Source organism: Lipophrys pholis (assembly GCF_963383615.2).
Source record: "Lipophrys pholis genome assembly, chromosome: 7".
Taxonomy (NCBI): Eukaryota; Metazoa; Chordata; class Actinopteri; order Blenniiformes; family Blenniidae; genus Lipophrys; species Lipophrys pholis.
This window is the reverse complement of record NC_137638.1, coordinates 13,224,826-13,241,349: the sequence shown is the minus strand read 5'-3', so window position 1 is coordinate 13,241,349 and position 16,524 is coordinate 13,224,826. Positions and strand designations below refer to the sequence as shown.

The 16,524-nt window shown below is 40.9% G+C and overlaps 1 protein-coding gene across 1 annotated transcript in view; it reads right to left on the bottom strand.

Moving 5' to 3' along the window:
* ipo11 (importin 11) overlaps window positions 1-16,524 on the bottom strand; it is a 116,541-nt gene that overhangs the window by 97,015 nt on the left and 3,002 nt on the right. Inside the window, exons 2-6 of the mRNA XM_080467840.1 lie at window positions 16,373-16,473; window positions 12,622-12,694; window positions 10,784-10,987; window positions 6,029-6,161; window positions 5,351-5,409 (exon numbers count right to left, since the gene is read on the bottom strand). Coding sequence (XP_080323966.1) covers window positions 5,351-5,409; window positions 6,029-6,161; window positions 10,784-10,987; window positions 12,622-12,694; window positions 16,373-16,473 — 570 coding nt within the window. The remainder of the gene's footprint in view (window positions 1-5,350; window positions 5,410-6,028; window positions 6,162-10,783; window positions 10,988-12,621; window positions 12,695-16,372; window positions 16,474-16,524) is intronic.

The following is a 16,524-nucleotide window of genomic DNA, read 5'->3' as shown; positions in this document are numbered from 1 at the left end:
ATACTTCAATCATGTTTAGCTGGTGCGTGAATCCCCAAACTCTTTAGCATGTAGCACGGCTCAGAGTTGCGTGCTGGGCACTTAATCTAATGAGCGACATCCTTCTAACTCTGCTGGTCCAAATGGGATTAAGATGCTGGTGTTGAATGATCTTTTACCTCCTCCTGATTTTTTTGTACGAACTCGCTTTCGCCCCATTTCTTGATATTGTGGAAGATCATAGTTTGCATTCTGCCTTACATTAGTCATTCTCATTAACATTATTGAAAATCGAATCCATGAACATCGCTCGTGCTCTCTTGCCCGCCTGCTTGCGACATTGCTGACGCGTGACGTCACGTAATACTCCGCACAGTATCTGACCCAATACTGGTTACAGTACATCCCTACTTATGTTTCTGGTGAAGATTATCTATTAAAGTTCGTGTTCTGACGTCAATACGTTGTACTTATTTGAGAATCAATGCAGGACAAAAATTCACTTAAGAAAAAAAAAAACTTAAAAAATTCATGCAGACTCTGTTTTTTATTTCCACCTCTTTGAAAAAAACTGACAGTATCTTTCATTTGCAGAGTCACAATGTTCCAACTCGGTGCCGTTCTCCAGCACTGCTGCCACTGCGGTGATTAGACAACAGACCTAACATCTCCACAACGTCACGTGTGAGGAGACTCATTGTATTCTCGCTCACAGTTTTCTCACTGGAGACCCGAGTGTGACTGCCACGATTTTTTGCTACGGGGCTAGAACACATTCAGCCGAGTTCAAGAAAGCACTTCCAAACAAAGACAGGCGCTCGCCCTTTGAAAAAGTTGAATTCAAACAGACTGTTCACCGAGATGCTAACATCTACATAAAAGGCTTTTTTCTTAGTGTGGGGAGAAGTAACTAGTCAGTTGTCTTTGTAGTAAAAAGAACACATATAAAACAAACTAGCGAACCAACTATGTTCCGTAATGTGAATAAATACAATTACAGCAGCTAAAGTCTAAAGCTTGTAACTGGCACAGCCCAAGTTAAAGTCAAACGGACTAAGCTCCTGTTTACACGACTACTGTTTCGTTTAAACACAAAGGTTTGGTTGTATTTTGGGTGTCCGTTTAAACAACAATGGTGCACGGAGTCACTGAAAGTTTTTTAAAATACTGCGACTCCGTATAGATGGTGAAAAACGAAACTTTTCAGAAACATTGCTCCTGCTACTATCGTAAACATTTCTTCTGCACATGCGCGAGTAGACGGGCAATAACAAAAACGTGTCATGACATTTTCTCCTGGGACTCCGTACTTTTATAGTTAAGAGTCACCTGGAATAGCAATCCACCTTCGTCGTCTGTCCATAAGAATGTCCGTGTGCTCGCCAATGTCTGTGTGGTTTCATCCACGTGTGCCATGTGTGGTTTCATCACAAAAACAACCAACTGCACCAACTTGCAGTCCGGCATGCCAACTACTTTTTTTTTTCTTCCATTTCTGTGTAAATGGACATCGTTTTCAAAATGCTGCTGGGTAGTAGGAAACTTTTCTGAAACGAAAATGCAAGAATAATGTGCTTTCATATTGAACGTTGCATAAAAAGAGCTTAAAAGAGACTTTTTAAAAACCCTCCAAAGTGCGCTTATATTAGAAGCCGTTTTGAACCATTTTGCACAGTATGTCTGATAAGCACTGAGACTACTTAATAAGTCTTAAGAAACATTAAATATAGGGAATGTTCACTCGCTCTCCTGGTAAGCACAATACAGTTAAAGTAATCTTGTAAAATTATAGCAATTTGAAAACATCAAAACACACTTTTCTTAATTTCACGTCAATACCAGCTGCTAAAAAGCACATTTGATGAAGAAACAGAAAAATAGCATACACACAGCTTACAGTGTGTATGCGTTAATGAATAAAAAACAGCTGTTAATATTCTCCCTTGCTGTATTTATGAGAGATAAAGAGGTGCTTGACCTTCTTATGATGAGTTTAAGTGCCTGCTATAATGCTACTGCTTTGTACAGTGGCAAAAATGTCTGCTCGGCTGGGCAACAGTGAACCGAGTGGGCGTCTGCTAGTGTAAGTTCATGCTGTTCATAGTGGTGGTACTTATTAATTCCTCAGTTGCTACATATTGTAAAATGTTTGAGAACACCTGGTTTGATTAAAACAAAGATCAAATGCAGGGCACTAAGTTAATTATTGATGTATGTGCTGGATAGAAGCTAAATCTAACTCTCAGGCTCTTTACTACATTTCCAAATAGAAACTCTAAAGAATGAAAGCTTTAATGTTACAAATGTCTCGGCAGAATAGAGGAAACGAAAGCTGACAAGCCATAAACATCTTAAAAAGTAAATCAGTTGAATCAAAGAATGAGAGAAAGACACAAACTCTCACAGTAAGAAAAATGTGGGATAAAATCTAAGCCTGCAATACATTTTAGAAGGTAAATAATCTGACCAAATCGTCAAAATGAACTGAATTACTTCTGTTTTGAGAAATAAATGCATAGCATTTGTCAGAATGAGTGAAAAAAAATGAAGTGAAAGGTTTCAACATCATCAGTTCCATTTTCTTAATTTAGTGTGTCTGACTCATTCTCTCCAATGAACATCAACTTCGTTCCAGTTTAATTCAATCAGGCCGTTATACCCAGTATTCAGGTATAAGACTTGAAATGTGAATACATTTTGAATGCTCCTCCAATAAAGTGTACATTTACTACACCGTCATCTGGATCACATGTGGAGACATTTGATCCGAGTGAGCCAAAACAACACTCTGTTTAAAGGAGCTTCAATGTTCACAGCGTACCGTTCACTGCGTGCATATATAGGTGATTTTGTTACATAAACACAGCGCCTGCTATTGCCCACAATGAAAACTTGGTTTTTAGTGTTTGATCCTTGTTTTCAGCCATCGTTATCAAAACATAGCCGGCGAAACCTGAAACTTTTTTAAAATAAAAATGCAAAAACAATGGGTTTTCAGTCGATTGTTGTCATGTAGACTGTGCCTGGGCGAGCGATCGAGCGAGCGAGTTCACTTTAAACTCACCAGAAGCTGAACAATAGAAAAGATGATGAACATCAACTACAAGCTCAAGAGCAAAAATAGTCTACACATCTATGCAATACCAACTTCGAATTACTACTACATTAACTCGGAATAAGTGACGACAGCTCAATGCAAATTACATTGTAATGAGGATATTTTGACCATCGCACAACCTTCCACCTTCGTGTTAACAAGCGGTCTCATTGGTGAAGCGGAGCTCAGTAAACACTATACTTTCTGTCATGAGAAGTCCTCACCATATCTCAGACACCACAGACAAAAACAAAGCAGTAAAAGCGGAAAATAATAGAAACCCTGCAATAGGAACCGACTGTGTGGGGCAGACCTTAGGAGAATAGCCGACCAAGAAAGGTCATACAACTTGAAAAACTTTTTGACCTTGTTTGGATCTTTGAAAACAATTCAGAGAAGGCAGGAGCAAAAAAAAAAAAAGTATGTGTCCTTTTTCCTCCTTTAAAATTTTACTTGATGTATGACATTTCTTAACAATTCTGCCATATTTATGTCTTACAGCTGCGTTTTGCAACTAAGCACACAAAACTAAGTGAAATTAGATGCAAGGTAAAAGTGTCGAGCACAAATTTAAGCCACAGCTATCCGTGTTTAATTATTATATTTTATACTATTTAGGCTCGCAGGGCTGGAGCCCAGTAGACTATGGGCTACGACCAGGGGTGTCAAACAGAAGGCCCATGGGTCAAAACCGGCACACAAGAGGCTCAAATCCCGCCCACCAAACCAACGAGCAAATAGAGAAAAATTTTTAAAAATTCTTTTTTTTTTTTTTTTAAGTTGTCAGCAAATTTCTTAAGAGTAGCAGACACAACGCAACACTGAGACCTAACCTGAGATATCGCCATGAAAGTTAGCTTCCCCATTCCTTAAAGCCATGTTGTCAGGGTGGGTTTGGAAAAACACGCATTATGCAACAGCTGCAAGATAAGTTTTTTGTACCGGAAGAAAAGAAAGAAAATTCAAAATCCAAACAGAGAAGGCCCCCAAACAGACTTAAAAGGAGGAACAGATGGCAATCTCTACACTATTGTGATAGCACAAATGTTTATATCTTCTCTTTATTCAAATCGAATCTCTTACGGCCATAATTAAGGACGTGTTAAGACACTGACAAACTTTTATTGTCAAAGGGCACGATCACATGAAGCTCAGGAGTAAAATGCCGTAAATTTGCGTTTTTCTATACAACAAAATGTTGACATTTCTTTCTAGATTTTAGTTCCAATCACAGACAGAAGTCTTGCAGCTATCTTGACATTTGAAGTAACCCCTTGCCATATGCAGTTTTTTTGATTTGCATATGGGAAATGTCACTAGACAGTGAATCCAATCAGCCAGTCAGCAGCAATTAGCCAAACTGCATGTTAAGTAGTAGCTGACAGTCTGACAGCCTAAAAGCAGTGCCCTTAAAAGTTCACACATGTTTCAAAAGTCTGCCCTGTGAGATAATTTAATCCTAAGTGCATTCAATCACGGGCTTTTATAAAAGAGTGGACTGAATAAAATCTGCCTACTCAGCAAAGTCGGCGGAATCGCATCAATTCTTTTCAACGGGCTCCAAAAAGCACCGGTGCCGTCACAGACTGACGGCAAAGAGAAAGTGTGATCGTGTTATTTATTTACTGTACCAAACATGCACAGTTCATCATTCTTACTACTGATTGAAGACATAAAACGCTAAAACCAGCGAGTAATATTTCAAACAATCACTCCTATAAAATGACATAGGAAGCAGTGTCAGGATAATGGAAAACAAGCTTGTGAACAGATGTTCAGCGGTTTGACGGGTCTCCACTGTCTTTCAACTGGCCGAAGGGGGAGACCTGATGTAAAACTTCCAAACCAGACATGGATCACATGACCTGCGGTGGCGACCCAGGAAGGAAGGAACCAAAAGACAGTCCCACTCTATTAAAAACATTCACGGCTTGAGGAAGTCAATAAGTGCAGCTTCAGTTCAAAGGACTGATGACATTTTTTGTAAATGACTCCATTAACTCTGAGCCACGAGGAAACCAAAGCTGTCCTATCAAGGCGTGTGGCGAGATGATTTATTTTTAATTTTTTTTGAAAGCAGATTTGAACTGAAGTCCCCGCTGCAGTCAGACTTTCCTCACACTGAGCGTGGGAGACGAGCTCAGAGAGAACTCTTTGAACCGAGACAAGGCTTAAAGCACTTTCAATCATCACAACCAGCCGTTTTTTGCACGCAGTGATTCAAAATATTTTTTTTTTTGCCAGCCAAGTCAAAGCAGAGAGCTCAGGACTCACCATCACCTCCATATTGTGTTGGGGCTCTTGAAATCCATGGACAGTCAACTTACGAAGCACTTAAGGGGCACAAAGAAAACATAATCAGCATGCATCGCTCCAAATCAACTGTAGATTCCATTCTTATACAAAGCAGACATGAAACAGAGTTGAGTGAGTCAATAGTTGTGAATATGTAGTCATGTGTTGAATCATGTTATGCAACATTTTTCTATTGTGATTAAAGCAAAATTAAAAGCAAAAAATGGTATTGAATATTTTCAGCTCATGTGCAATTAAATGAAAATCCATGGAAATTGTCTGCTTTGGATAAAATAGTTTTTGGTATTACAATATTATGGGTTGTACGTGTGCAGATTTGAGATGGGAATTAAGCACCTCAAAAACATAGGTGACCTTCACTCAGCACGGTGCCTGAAAACTGATTCAGCTTTGAAAAACATTTGCAATACGACACTAATCTCAGCAGAGTATATTTCCCCGCAAATGCACATTTAATTGTCACAAATTCACATTTGGTTTGATTTTAAATACCGGAACCCATAAGAGCAGCATTTCTTTTTCTCTACTTGCAAAAAAAAAAAAAGAAATCACACGGCGCTCCATTTGGCATCACATACAGAGCACCGCACTTCTTTCCATGAGCCCATAAATCACAGTGTGCATGCGTGTTGTTACCTTTCAGGGAGAGCAGTGTTCTCTCCAATGAGCTGACTGCTGCGGCCTCATCCCGGGCACAAATCTGCTGGAGGAAGCAGTCGGTGTGATGGCTCCACAGAGAGCACGCAAAGCTGTAGATGCCTGACGCCAGCTGCCAACATACACATCAACAGTGCAGTCAGTCACACGCAGATAACATTATTTGGGTCTGTGCGGGCGTTCTTCGCTATTCTGATCAACACAGGGAAATGAACACAAAGGCACGAGCACACCGGATTCACAAACAGCATCTCTTGTATAACATCAAAGGACCGCGGCCATGAATGTCGTGAGGGCGAAGAGGGACCTCGGAGTCTCTTTTCTCATTTGCGCTCCAAATGAACTTCCAATTGCCATAAAATTTTGGCCCGAGCGATTCCATTTTTTTCTTCATGATGGGCATCCTCCTATAGAAACTAATCAAAATCATCAAAAGGTAGACCAGCGTGCTCTCACTTTCATCAGCTGAGAACGGCCCATGTCGATCCTTGCAGTTGAGTGAAAAACACAAGTCTGCTGAGACATCATGATGAGTCTGGGAGCATGCTTTGCTTGTGTATTTGTTTCAAAACAAAGGAATAAACCGAGAAATGGGTATGCATTAAATCTCAAAAATATTCACCAACAGTTGCTCGATATTTCGGTGCGACAGTCCTGAGAAGCAATATATTTGCCGAATTCACTGTGATTATAAACATTAGAGCAAACGGCATAATAAATTAGGCTGTGAACAGATCAAATGATAATCTAAAAAGGAGCTAAGCACCTCTTTACAAAACGAACTGTTTTGTGGGTAACAGTGAAGAATCAACCAGAGCGGGGGGGAAAGCCTGGGAACCAGTGGTTAAGTTAGTGACGTATGTCTGCTGCAAGAGAAATCCCTGCTTTGACAGCACAGCATCGGCTTTGATATATTCTTTACAGAAACTGCGAGATTGGCAATTTCCTTCTTTGGGAAGATTTCTCAAGAGCTTGCCACTTTTCATTTCTGAGATCCCAAACTAATCCAATGCATGAAACCTAAAAAGCGATGAGCCAAGTATGGGAAACGATCTCATTTTTTCCACTTGTCTTCCTCACCGCTGCCGGTTTTGTTCTCACTTTATCATCTTGTTTGTGATGAGCTTAGATGTGTCTTTTTTTTATTTTCCCCAACGGGATATAATCTCATTTTAAAGACATACTGAAAACAACGTGAAAACCCTAAAAATGAGGTGTATAACAAATGTTCTCATTTAATGAGTGTGTTCAAAGAAAACTTATCCTAAATTTGAGAGGGAAAAGGTGGAGGTCAGAAGTTACTCGGGATAAAGACAATCATTCAGCCAAACGATGAAATGTCTGTGTCTTCACCAGTCTGCAGAGAAAATGGGTTTTCGTTTTTTTTCCTTCAGGTTTTTAATCAAGTGGAAGGCTGCTTGACTGTCTGGCAGCTGCCCACCACCAGACAATGTTAGAGGTATCCGTCGCCCGCCTGCAGACTGCACTTTTGTAGGTACCTTTGACTATGAAAATAGATCAATTCAAAATATTCAACTCAAGCAGTTGTATATTCACACACATGGAACAACAGCTGATGTTGCGAGCATTCCCAGCAAGCCAGCCACACTCAGGCCATATCATATGATATCATTTACCCAGAGACGCTGGGATCTCACCCCGTCTGAGAAGATGACACAGCAATTGAGTTTGCAAGTCGTGATTCTACCAAACTTGGTAAAGCCAAAACCTTCAGGATATACATGTCTGAAAACTGTGAAATCCTGATAAAACATCGTCCTTTCGTGGGCTTATTGACTCGTCCTAATTAAAATTTTTGTTTAGTCAACAGAGAAATCAGTCACAGGAACATCCTTACTAATAATCACTCTGACTAATTAACATAATCTGAGTTTTTAAGCTCTCGCTCGCCTTCCTCCACGGAGGAAACTCCTTCAATGTGATGCACATTTGGGTTGCCAAACACAGGTTTTGTTGTTATTGTGATAATCAGCAAAGACCATTTGTCTTAATACCAAACGGCTCTGTATGATAGGATGGAGGCGGAACAAGAATTAAACCTCGTCAACAAGATGGCAATGGCGTTTACGGGTCAAGGACATTTTCCACTCAAAAGCAATCCGTTAAACCTAAATGTGTCCAATCTGTAAGAAGGATATGCTGATGTCTAGTTTCTGAATTTCTCCTTCTTCACTGAGCCTTTCCTCGCACCACACTGATAGTGCCACCCGGTCACATTTGCAAACAAAACAGATATAATGAGCCTGAAGACGAAATCCATCACATAAGAGACTGCTGATGTCTTTTAGTGGTAAAATCAAAGTGTTCTGAGAAGATACCATCATCAAACCACAGACAATAATTACGGGTTGTTTTTAAATGACTTTAAAGGAGTCTTGTCAGGCAACCTAATAGACATTTTAAAGATATTTTATGTGAACTGCATGAACTTCACAGTATATTTGTCTCTTTAATCAAGGCAGCTACTCTGAACATGAACAAAAGTAAAATATTTGTCAGATCCTTGAAGCAACAACAGACTTGTGATGACTGAAAATGAGAATAACAAGATGCAAAAATAAAAATGAAAAAAAAACAATGCAGTGCATCACAAAAGTTCAACGCCACTTCAACGCAACACAGTTGAGCATTTTTGTAACAGACAATTGTGAACCAACGCCAGAGACCTGCTGCGTGCTTTTCTGCACTGAAGTGCTCCTCCCAGAGTCGTAAATTTCAAATTAACGTTCTTGTAGAAGCTCGCAACAATTTCACGAGTATAGCCCTCATCCCGACTCCAGGTGGCACACGGGACCGATGTCCAACACAAAAACTGATGTGATCCCTCGATAACATCACCAGAACTTCAAAAGGCAATGGCGACAAATTCAATCCGCTCCGCTGACAACAAAGTGGTTAAGAAATGAAGAAATTAAGCTGCTTATTTGTGTAGCTGGCAGACTTTGACTGAAAAACTATCTGTATTCCAAATATTGCATTTGCTGGATTGTTGCTGAATCATTTAGGAGAGCATCACAATGGCACCGAGAACCAATTATTTCCCGCCCCCTGCGGTCTGCCTGCACATCTGAAAAAGTACTGAAGTTGCAGGACCTGTGTGAGTGCTTCTTTACACAACTGCTAACAAAGAGAACAGGAGAAGCAGATTTTCTCCAGGCGCAAGTCCATTCTCTGTTTCGCGTTGATATTAAAGCGCCCTGGCGATGCAGTTCATTGTAGTCGACGTCGTCTTTATGAAAACCCACCCTGTAAACCAGGAGTGTCCTATCCTGAAGGAACCGTATTTTCCATTTCAACGCCTCTGAGATCCAAACTTTAATCTAATGAATGTGTCGCCACCAAGACTTGCAGAAACCTTAATGAGTCACTATCAAGACTCAAAACGTGCAATACTGTAGCGCTCTCGTAGCTGGAGTCGACAACTCATCATCTTTTGACCAGAGCCAGCTCTGTTATTGGCTTTGAAGCACATAATCATTAGTTGTCTGCATCACCACTGATTATGTGCCAAATATCTCTAAAGCCTTAAATGAAATAACTAATTAATTTATCAATATTCTATCGTGGTGTGCTGGAACTAATTCCAGCTCACTGTTGGTACAAATGAGACGTGTCACCAGTCCACCGCAGTGCAAACACAGAATTCACACCATCAATTCTGGAGCCCCCAATCATGCTCAAATCCAATTATCAATTTCATTCATTACATCATACCATCTTGTGCAAGAATTCCTCCTGTCGCCCGTATCCTTTCGTTACTTCAATCACTTATCCACTGACCCACAAACACTATTCCCTTTATCTATCGGCTCGATGTCAAGCGGAAAATACAGTGGGCGGCCGGACCCTCAACAAAGTGGGCTGATAAAGCAAGGAGCCGGTTAATGAAGTGCTGCGAGCGCATCATCTCTGACGGTGTAGCCAACATGCTCCTCCAACTATTTCAGCTGGTACTGAGGACTAGAGATATGGCTGACAGACATGTGCTTCTACACCCGCACACATGCAAAACTGACAGCTATCATGAGATACCACAGGGTTATGCTGATCAGGTTTTATGCTGCTGATTCCGATACCGATCAGCCATGGGCGCCATCACTGATACCAATCACATAGATTGATTGTAATTGATTTTTATTTTGTTATGATGAGTGCTACCAGCTGATCAGGAAAAGAGGAACCAGTAAAATCACCTTAATTTAGAGACAAATATGTTTTTACTTCTTCTTCGATTGAAAACTAAACACAAAAACCTTGCAAGCACAATGCAGCACTAAGGCTCTCCAACAGGCTAAATCGTGTAAATAGTCAAATAACTAAAAGGCAAATTATCTCACAACATTGTGTAAATCAATTAATGTCAGCTGTTCAGAGTATCTCTAGCATGGGCTGTGTTAACTGCCGTCTGACTGTTGCTGCTCCGGCTATCTTGTTTTCATTCTCGGCCATGAGCACACCCGGCATTGCCCCCTCACATCGACAGCTCCGACACCATCACGTAGCGTGACGTTTGCAGGCAAACTTCTCGTTCAAACAGCGGGATTGACACAAGTTTCTGTTCAAAAGTTATATTTTATAATATATAATTATATTTTCATAAATTGACTTTTACCCGATGTCCGTTTGTTGCAGCCGAAGTGCAGAAGACAAGGAATTCCAGTGAATTAATTAATTTAGGTTTAACTTGCAAACAAAATAGCGGTGTGGACTTACATCCTGGAAAAGGCGTCTGTCCTGTGCCAGTCGTTTGGAGGCGAGGGTTTTGGTGACATGGTAGAAGGTAAGCAGCGCTCTGTGCTGCTGCAGGCCGTCCTGACCCTTCACCGACTCCAGCAGAATTGGGATGAGCTCTGGCCACTGCCTGGGGCAATCCAGACGGGCCACCTTGGCTATCAGTACTGCGATCTGGGTTGCTATCTATCGGGAAAAACACAGAGAGAGGAAAACGTAAAGAGGCGAAGCGTAAACACAGCAGAAGGTGGTTAAGTCAAAGTGGACTTGACAAGAATTTTAAATGACTTCTTCTTTAATACAAAACAGAATGAAGAACTCCCTTCGAGATCATAAGGCGCATACTAATCAGTGTGTCTCTCCTGTTTTTCCCTGTATTTCCACTGTTCGATCATTACATCAGCTGACCCCGTCACACCTTCACTTGATATATTCCGTTGCTCAGTGAACACCAACTGAGCAATTAGAACTCATTACTTGTTAGACTAGTAATCATTACAAGACCCCTTTTATTAAAAAAATATTTTGTCTTGCTGCAACAGCCAAGTGTTTGAATGTGAAGGTGTAGAATGCATAAGCACTCAGTCCATCCACTGGGAGCAGTGTGGGTTTCAGTGTCTTGCTCAAAAACACTTCGACATGTGGGCAGGTGGAGATAGGGAATCGAACCGGCAACCTTCCAATTGGAAAACTCCGTGCACTTGGACTATGAGACACATACAGTACTGTGCACAGTGCCTTCACCGATTAAGTAAATATTAGCAACTTTTTTCTTAAAGCATTTCTGCCTTTCAGCATTTTTTTTCCTACAATTCACAAAAAGGCTTAGAACAGTAGTGTCTATGCAATAACTCTGTAACTTGGATTTTTTGCCAATATTTAATGAAAGTGTTTTAATATATTTTTTTTGGGGGGGGGGTTGTTTTTTTTTTTTGTTTGTTTTTTTGAGGGGACGGGTTTGTTCAGTGTCTATGACAGTTATGTTTTTAAACAAGGATGCATTTGATGTGTGATGGCTATTCCAAAAGTCATTAAGCTATTAGTAACTATAACAAAAGAATTATAGCACCGTCTATGAAATAAATGCTTGAATGAACACAGCCATATTCCTGCTCAATATCTTTTAATGGTCTTGTTTTATTAAGTGATAAACAATGAGTGTGCAGGCAAATTTATTTTTAAGCATCAATCAGTCTTTATGTCGACATGAAACTCAGATGGGGTCAAAAACTCGTCTTGGTTGGTCGAACTTCTAAACCCGTCTACAAAGTACGGGAGCACTGGCGCCAAAACACGCCACAAATACACAACCACTTCTGGAGTCCTGATTGGACAAGATGAGGCTGCAACTGGAGAGACATATGGCGTTTAAATGGTATTCATTGCTTGCCATATGGACTCTATCAGTCCTCATGTTAGAGAGCTGTCCCTCAGGGACGGGCAACCTGTAGAAACCGAGATGGATGGCCATCATTTACCCACACCCTCACTGTCCCCTCGGACAGATGCATCACACACTTGCTTGATTTCTGAATGATTTCTTCGCTGCAGCATTCGCAATCAAGAAACCTCTTGAGCAGAAACTACACACCCAATACAAAAATCAGTCTGTACCCGTCACATTGAATCTACTTATTAGTGAGTTACATTTCTTCATCCCAGCCTGTGGCAAGTCACCAAGGAGCATGATGCTTTTCCCACTATAATGTACGGTTTGGGAGAAAGTCATCTTACAATTACTTTACTTATTATAAGAATTGAAGAACAAGCAAATGGGTTTTTTTCTCTCTCTCTGTGCATGCCACTTTTAGTCCACTTACCTGATTAACAGGCTCATTGAAGTTTGTGATGAGACCAGCTCGCAATGACGTCTTCTCCTCCTCCGACAACGCACTGTCAGCGAACCAATCGCAAAGGCATTCACGGGAAGTGGGAGAGAAAGACACAGAGAGGAAGAAAATTATATTAAAAAAAACATATAAGTAAGAATTTTTAAATGAACCGTCAGGTTTTTAAACATCGTTTCCTTGAAAAAGTTTGTGCCATTTCTAAATGGTTCACGTTGATTAAGGTGGAGAAGGGAACCATGGTATACACTGTGGCACACACGGATGAAGGAGCAAGCACACAAATCTCCCACAGAAAATAGGACCGAGCCTTAAAAGTAAGGACACGCTGGTGAAGGTGACAGTGCTCACTTCAGAGCTGCAATGTCACACTATAACAACAGCAAGCCAGCCTCTCAGGGGCTGCCGAATGCAGCACACATCAGAGGAAGCCTGCTATTATCTCATTTAGGATTCTGGCGCTGTGAAGCCAGACTTTAATGTGATGAAGATAAAAATATGAGATCAATTCGAGAGCTTGTTGCGGGATTGATTTGATCGATCAAACGTCCAACATTTTATGGCGTGCGACCTGCCAGCTGCTTGATTGAATTAATGAACTTTGGATAAACTGCCTGTTATCCTTGGGCTCAGATGTTGTGAACAGGACTGGGGGGGGTTTCTTCCCGTTCAAAAATGGACTTTGAAGGAGCTCGTAATGATGGGAATATGCACAGAAATGTCTCACTACAATCCTCCCTGCACTGTATGTTTCAACTGCAGCTGAAACGCAGCAGCGGGAGAGCGTTTGATGTGGAGAAGAGTGAGGAATGAATCATGCTGTATAACCCTGGGCAGAAAAAAAGAACAAATACGAGTGGAAGACAAATTACTTGGAGGGAGAGTGTGAATTAGTGAAACTAGATTTGACACACACACACACACACACACACAAACAGTGAAGATGAGGCAAGCTTTAAAGAAATGTAGGATGAAAGACTTCCAAAAAATAAAAGGAGGCGTATCGGAGCCTCATTTTTTTTTGGTCTGTAGGCAAAAGAAGCCAGAAAGTCTGACAATCGTACAAGCAAAAAAACTATTTGAATACACAAGCTGTAGATATCTGGTGACCAGTAAATGATGCAGCTGTTATAGATGTCCTCACTTCAACTATATTATTTGCTGGTAGAAAAAATTTTTTTAAAATACCCGGAGCCAACTTAAGGAAACAATACAGACCAGTCAGTAGCTTAGGTGAGTCATTCACTCAGCAGGTAGTGGCAGCAGTATAGGCTGTTCTACTTTTTAACACTCCTTGTGCTAAAACAACGGTGACTCCTCAGGCAAAATCCAAAAGCAAAACTAAACTTCTATCATGTCGTGATACTATTTTGATGCTTTTAGTACTGTGCATTGTGTTTATTGAAGAATAATCCAGTCTGAACATGACCTAACCATTTTATGTGAGAATTGCATTACCCAGAATAATAAAACTATACTTAGGGTGAAGGTCTTGGGGGAGCTTTCAGTGAGATAATGAACCAACCACTAATTTTGAAAAATGTCCAGTTTTCAAGTGGTCAGCAATGACTGCAAGTTCTCCCGTTTCTTTCCACAGTCTCCTCTAGATTGAGTGTGTGTCTCGGTATTTGCCTTGTGATAGATCGTTGAATTGACCAGGGTGAACACTGCCTTCGCTCAAAGTCAGCTGGAATTGGCTTCAGCACATTGCGACCATCCGTTGGACAAAGACGCGCAGATGATGAAAGGATGGAAGATACCGTGCTTTCTTAAAGCGTTCACAGCGCTTTGCTTTTCCCAATTTTTGGGGGCAAAATTATTACAAATAAACTAAAGAATCACATCCAGCTCAAAATTGAGCTCAGGTACGCCGTCCTTCCACTGATTCATCCATCATCAGAACTCAGAGACAGGATTGTGTTGAGACACAACTCAGGGGAAGGGTACGGAGATCCAGCTGTTGACTTACGTCTGCCACTCTTGCTAAAACAGTGCGATTCCCAATAATTATCGTACAACCTGGTGTCCCTTTAAATTAATGTGTTCTTTGCCATTTGTACACCTTAAAAAGTCGTCCCACGGATCAGAATAGGGGGCCTGGTTTGGCCCATTTGATTGACACTCCGGTTTTGGATTATGCATTTTTACTATCATCACAATAATGTTAGACGCTTTGTGCTTCCCAAAGTTTAAAGAGTTGAACTTTCAAGGGTTACTTTGAAGCTGGAGTTGTGTTTTGAATAATTATAGTGAAGCGTATGCGCTGCATTAGATATGACAGTCTGTTCAGACTGGGACGTGAAAAGAACAACCAGCCCACATGAACAAAAACTGTAATTTTGCCTCGACCTTAAGTATTTTTCACCGTATATAACTGTTGCTGATGTACTGCTACCTGGATCAACTGTGTAACACTGTGGTTTGTGTTGAATTTGTCTCATAATTCCAGTATTTAGGGTTGAGGTCTGAGTCTTATTACAAAGAAGGCACAGGACGTTTTTCAACTTCAAGTAGTTGACCTTGTTTTTCGCAGAACATTAAGCTTGTCGCAGAGGCAACACAGGTGGAACTAACAGCATTTATGAAGGCACCATTTCACTTAAGTGACACAGACATGTCAATGAACCAGCATGCACAATACTCGAACTGTGGGACTCAGTCATAAAAGAACCAAGTCATTTTCTGTATTATGAGCGAGGCATATGCTTCATCGACTATGAAATGTGAGAATGTTCTCCAAAAGGCATATCCCCCCCCCCCTACTTCTTGCAACATGAAAATTGGAATCCTTCTCAAAACAGTGATAAGGAGAGAACCGCTTGCAATTAATTTACTAGAATCTTGAACTCTTATAATAAATATAGAATAAAATATGCATGTGCGGTGAATTGGTGACCCTAAATCGCTCTTAGGTGTGAGTGTGAGCGTGCGTGGTCGTCTCGCATCGTCTACAGCTCTTCAATAAATGGCACTGTTCCAAACGTAATCTCATCAATGACCCAAAGACCAAAACCCTTGCACAGCACTCCAGAAAATAAACCGGAGTTTACTGAACTACTGACAAAAGTGAAAAACTTTGGAAAGAGGGGGGGGGACTTTACAGAGAAGAGAATAGCAATAATTCTAAGTGGTCAGAGACTTTTGGCAGAATGCTGAGGCAGGACGGGTTACCCTCCAGCCAGCCACTGTCTACTGAATTTAAAAGCAAATATTCAATTCACACCTAACAAAAGCCAGTTAGTCATTTACCAAAAGATGGACTGCGGGCTTTGAATAACCGCAGACGGTGTAACACAAAAGAATAACCTGAATGTAAAATCAAATCACAATGATATGAATAATCAGGATGGAAGGTAGAAATGGGAAAGACTATAGCTGTGAACGTCGGTAAAGATGGGAATTGCAGACGTAAGCCATAACAGGGGAAAGAAAAGACGGCGTGGAAGTGAAAGAAGGACGGAATATAAACAAAACGAGGAAAAACGCAACAACAAATCTGTGATGACAAAAAAATAAAAGAGGAGAGAGAGAGAGAAAATGAAGCGGCTTGCAAAACAGGTAACGAGATTAGCGCTGATGAATAGAGACAGGAGAGGATGAGACAATGTGTGAGAGAGTAACAATGAGCAACGTGAGAAAGAGTGAGAAGAAAAAGCCTACGATGGAGAAGTGAGGGAGTAAAGCCGACAGCAGCCGGGAACAAGAGAGGAGCGCCGGTTCTTACTGAGGTGCGACTCTCCTCCAGTATCTGTCAATGCCATTTTTGAAGTACAGCACCGCCAGCCACCTGACGTTCACATCCAGCATGTGGTTGTTGAAGATATTCTGTGAAAAGAAAAGAGAAAAAAAAATAATAATAACAGATACGCTCAACCA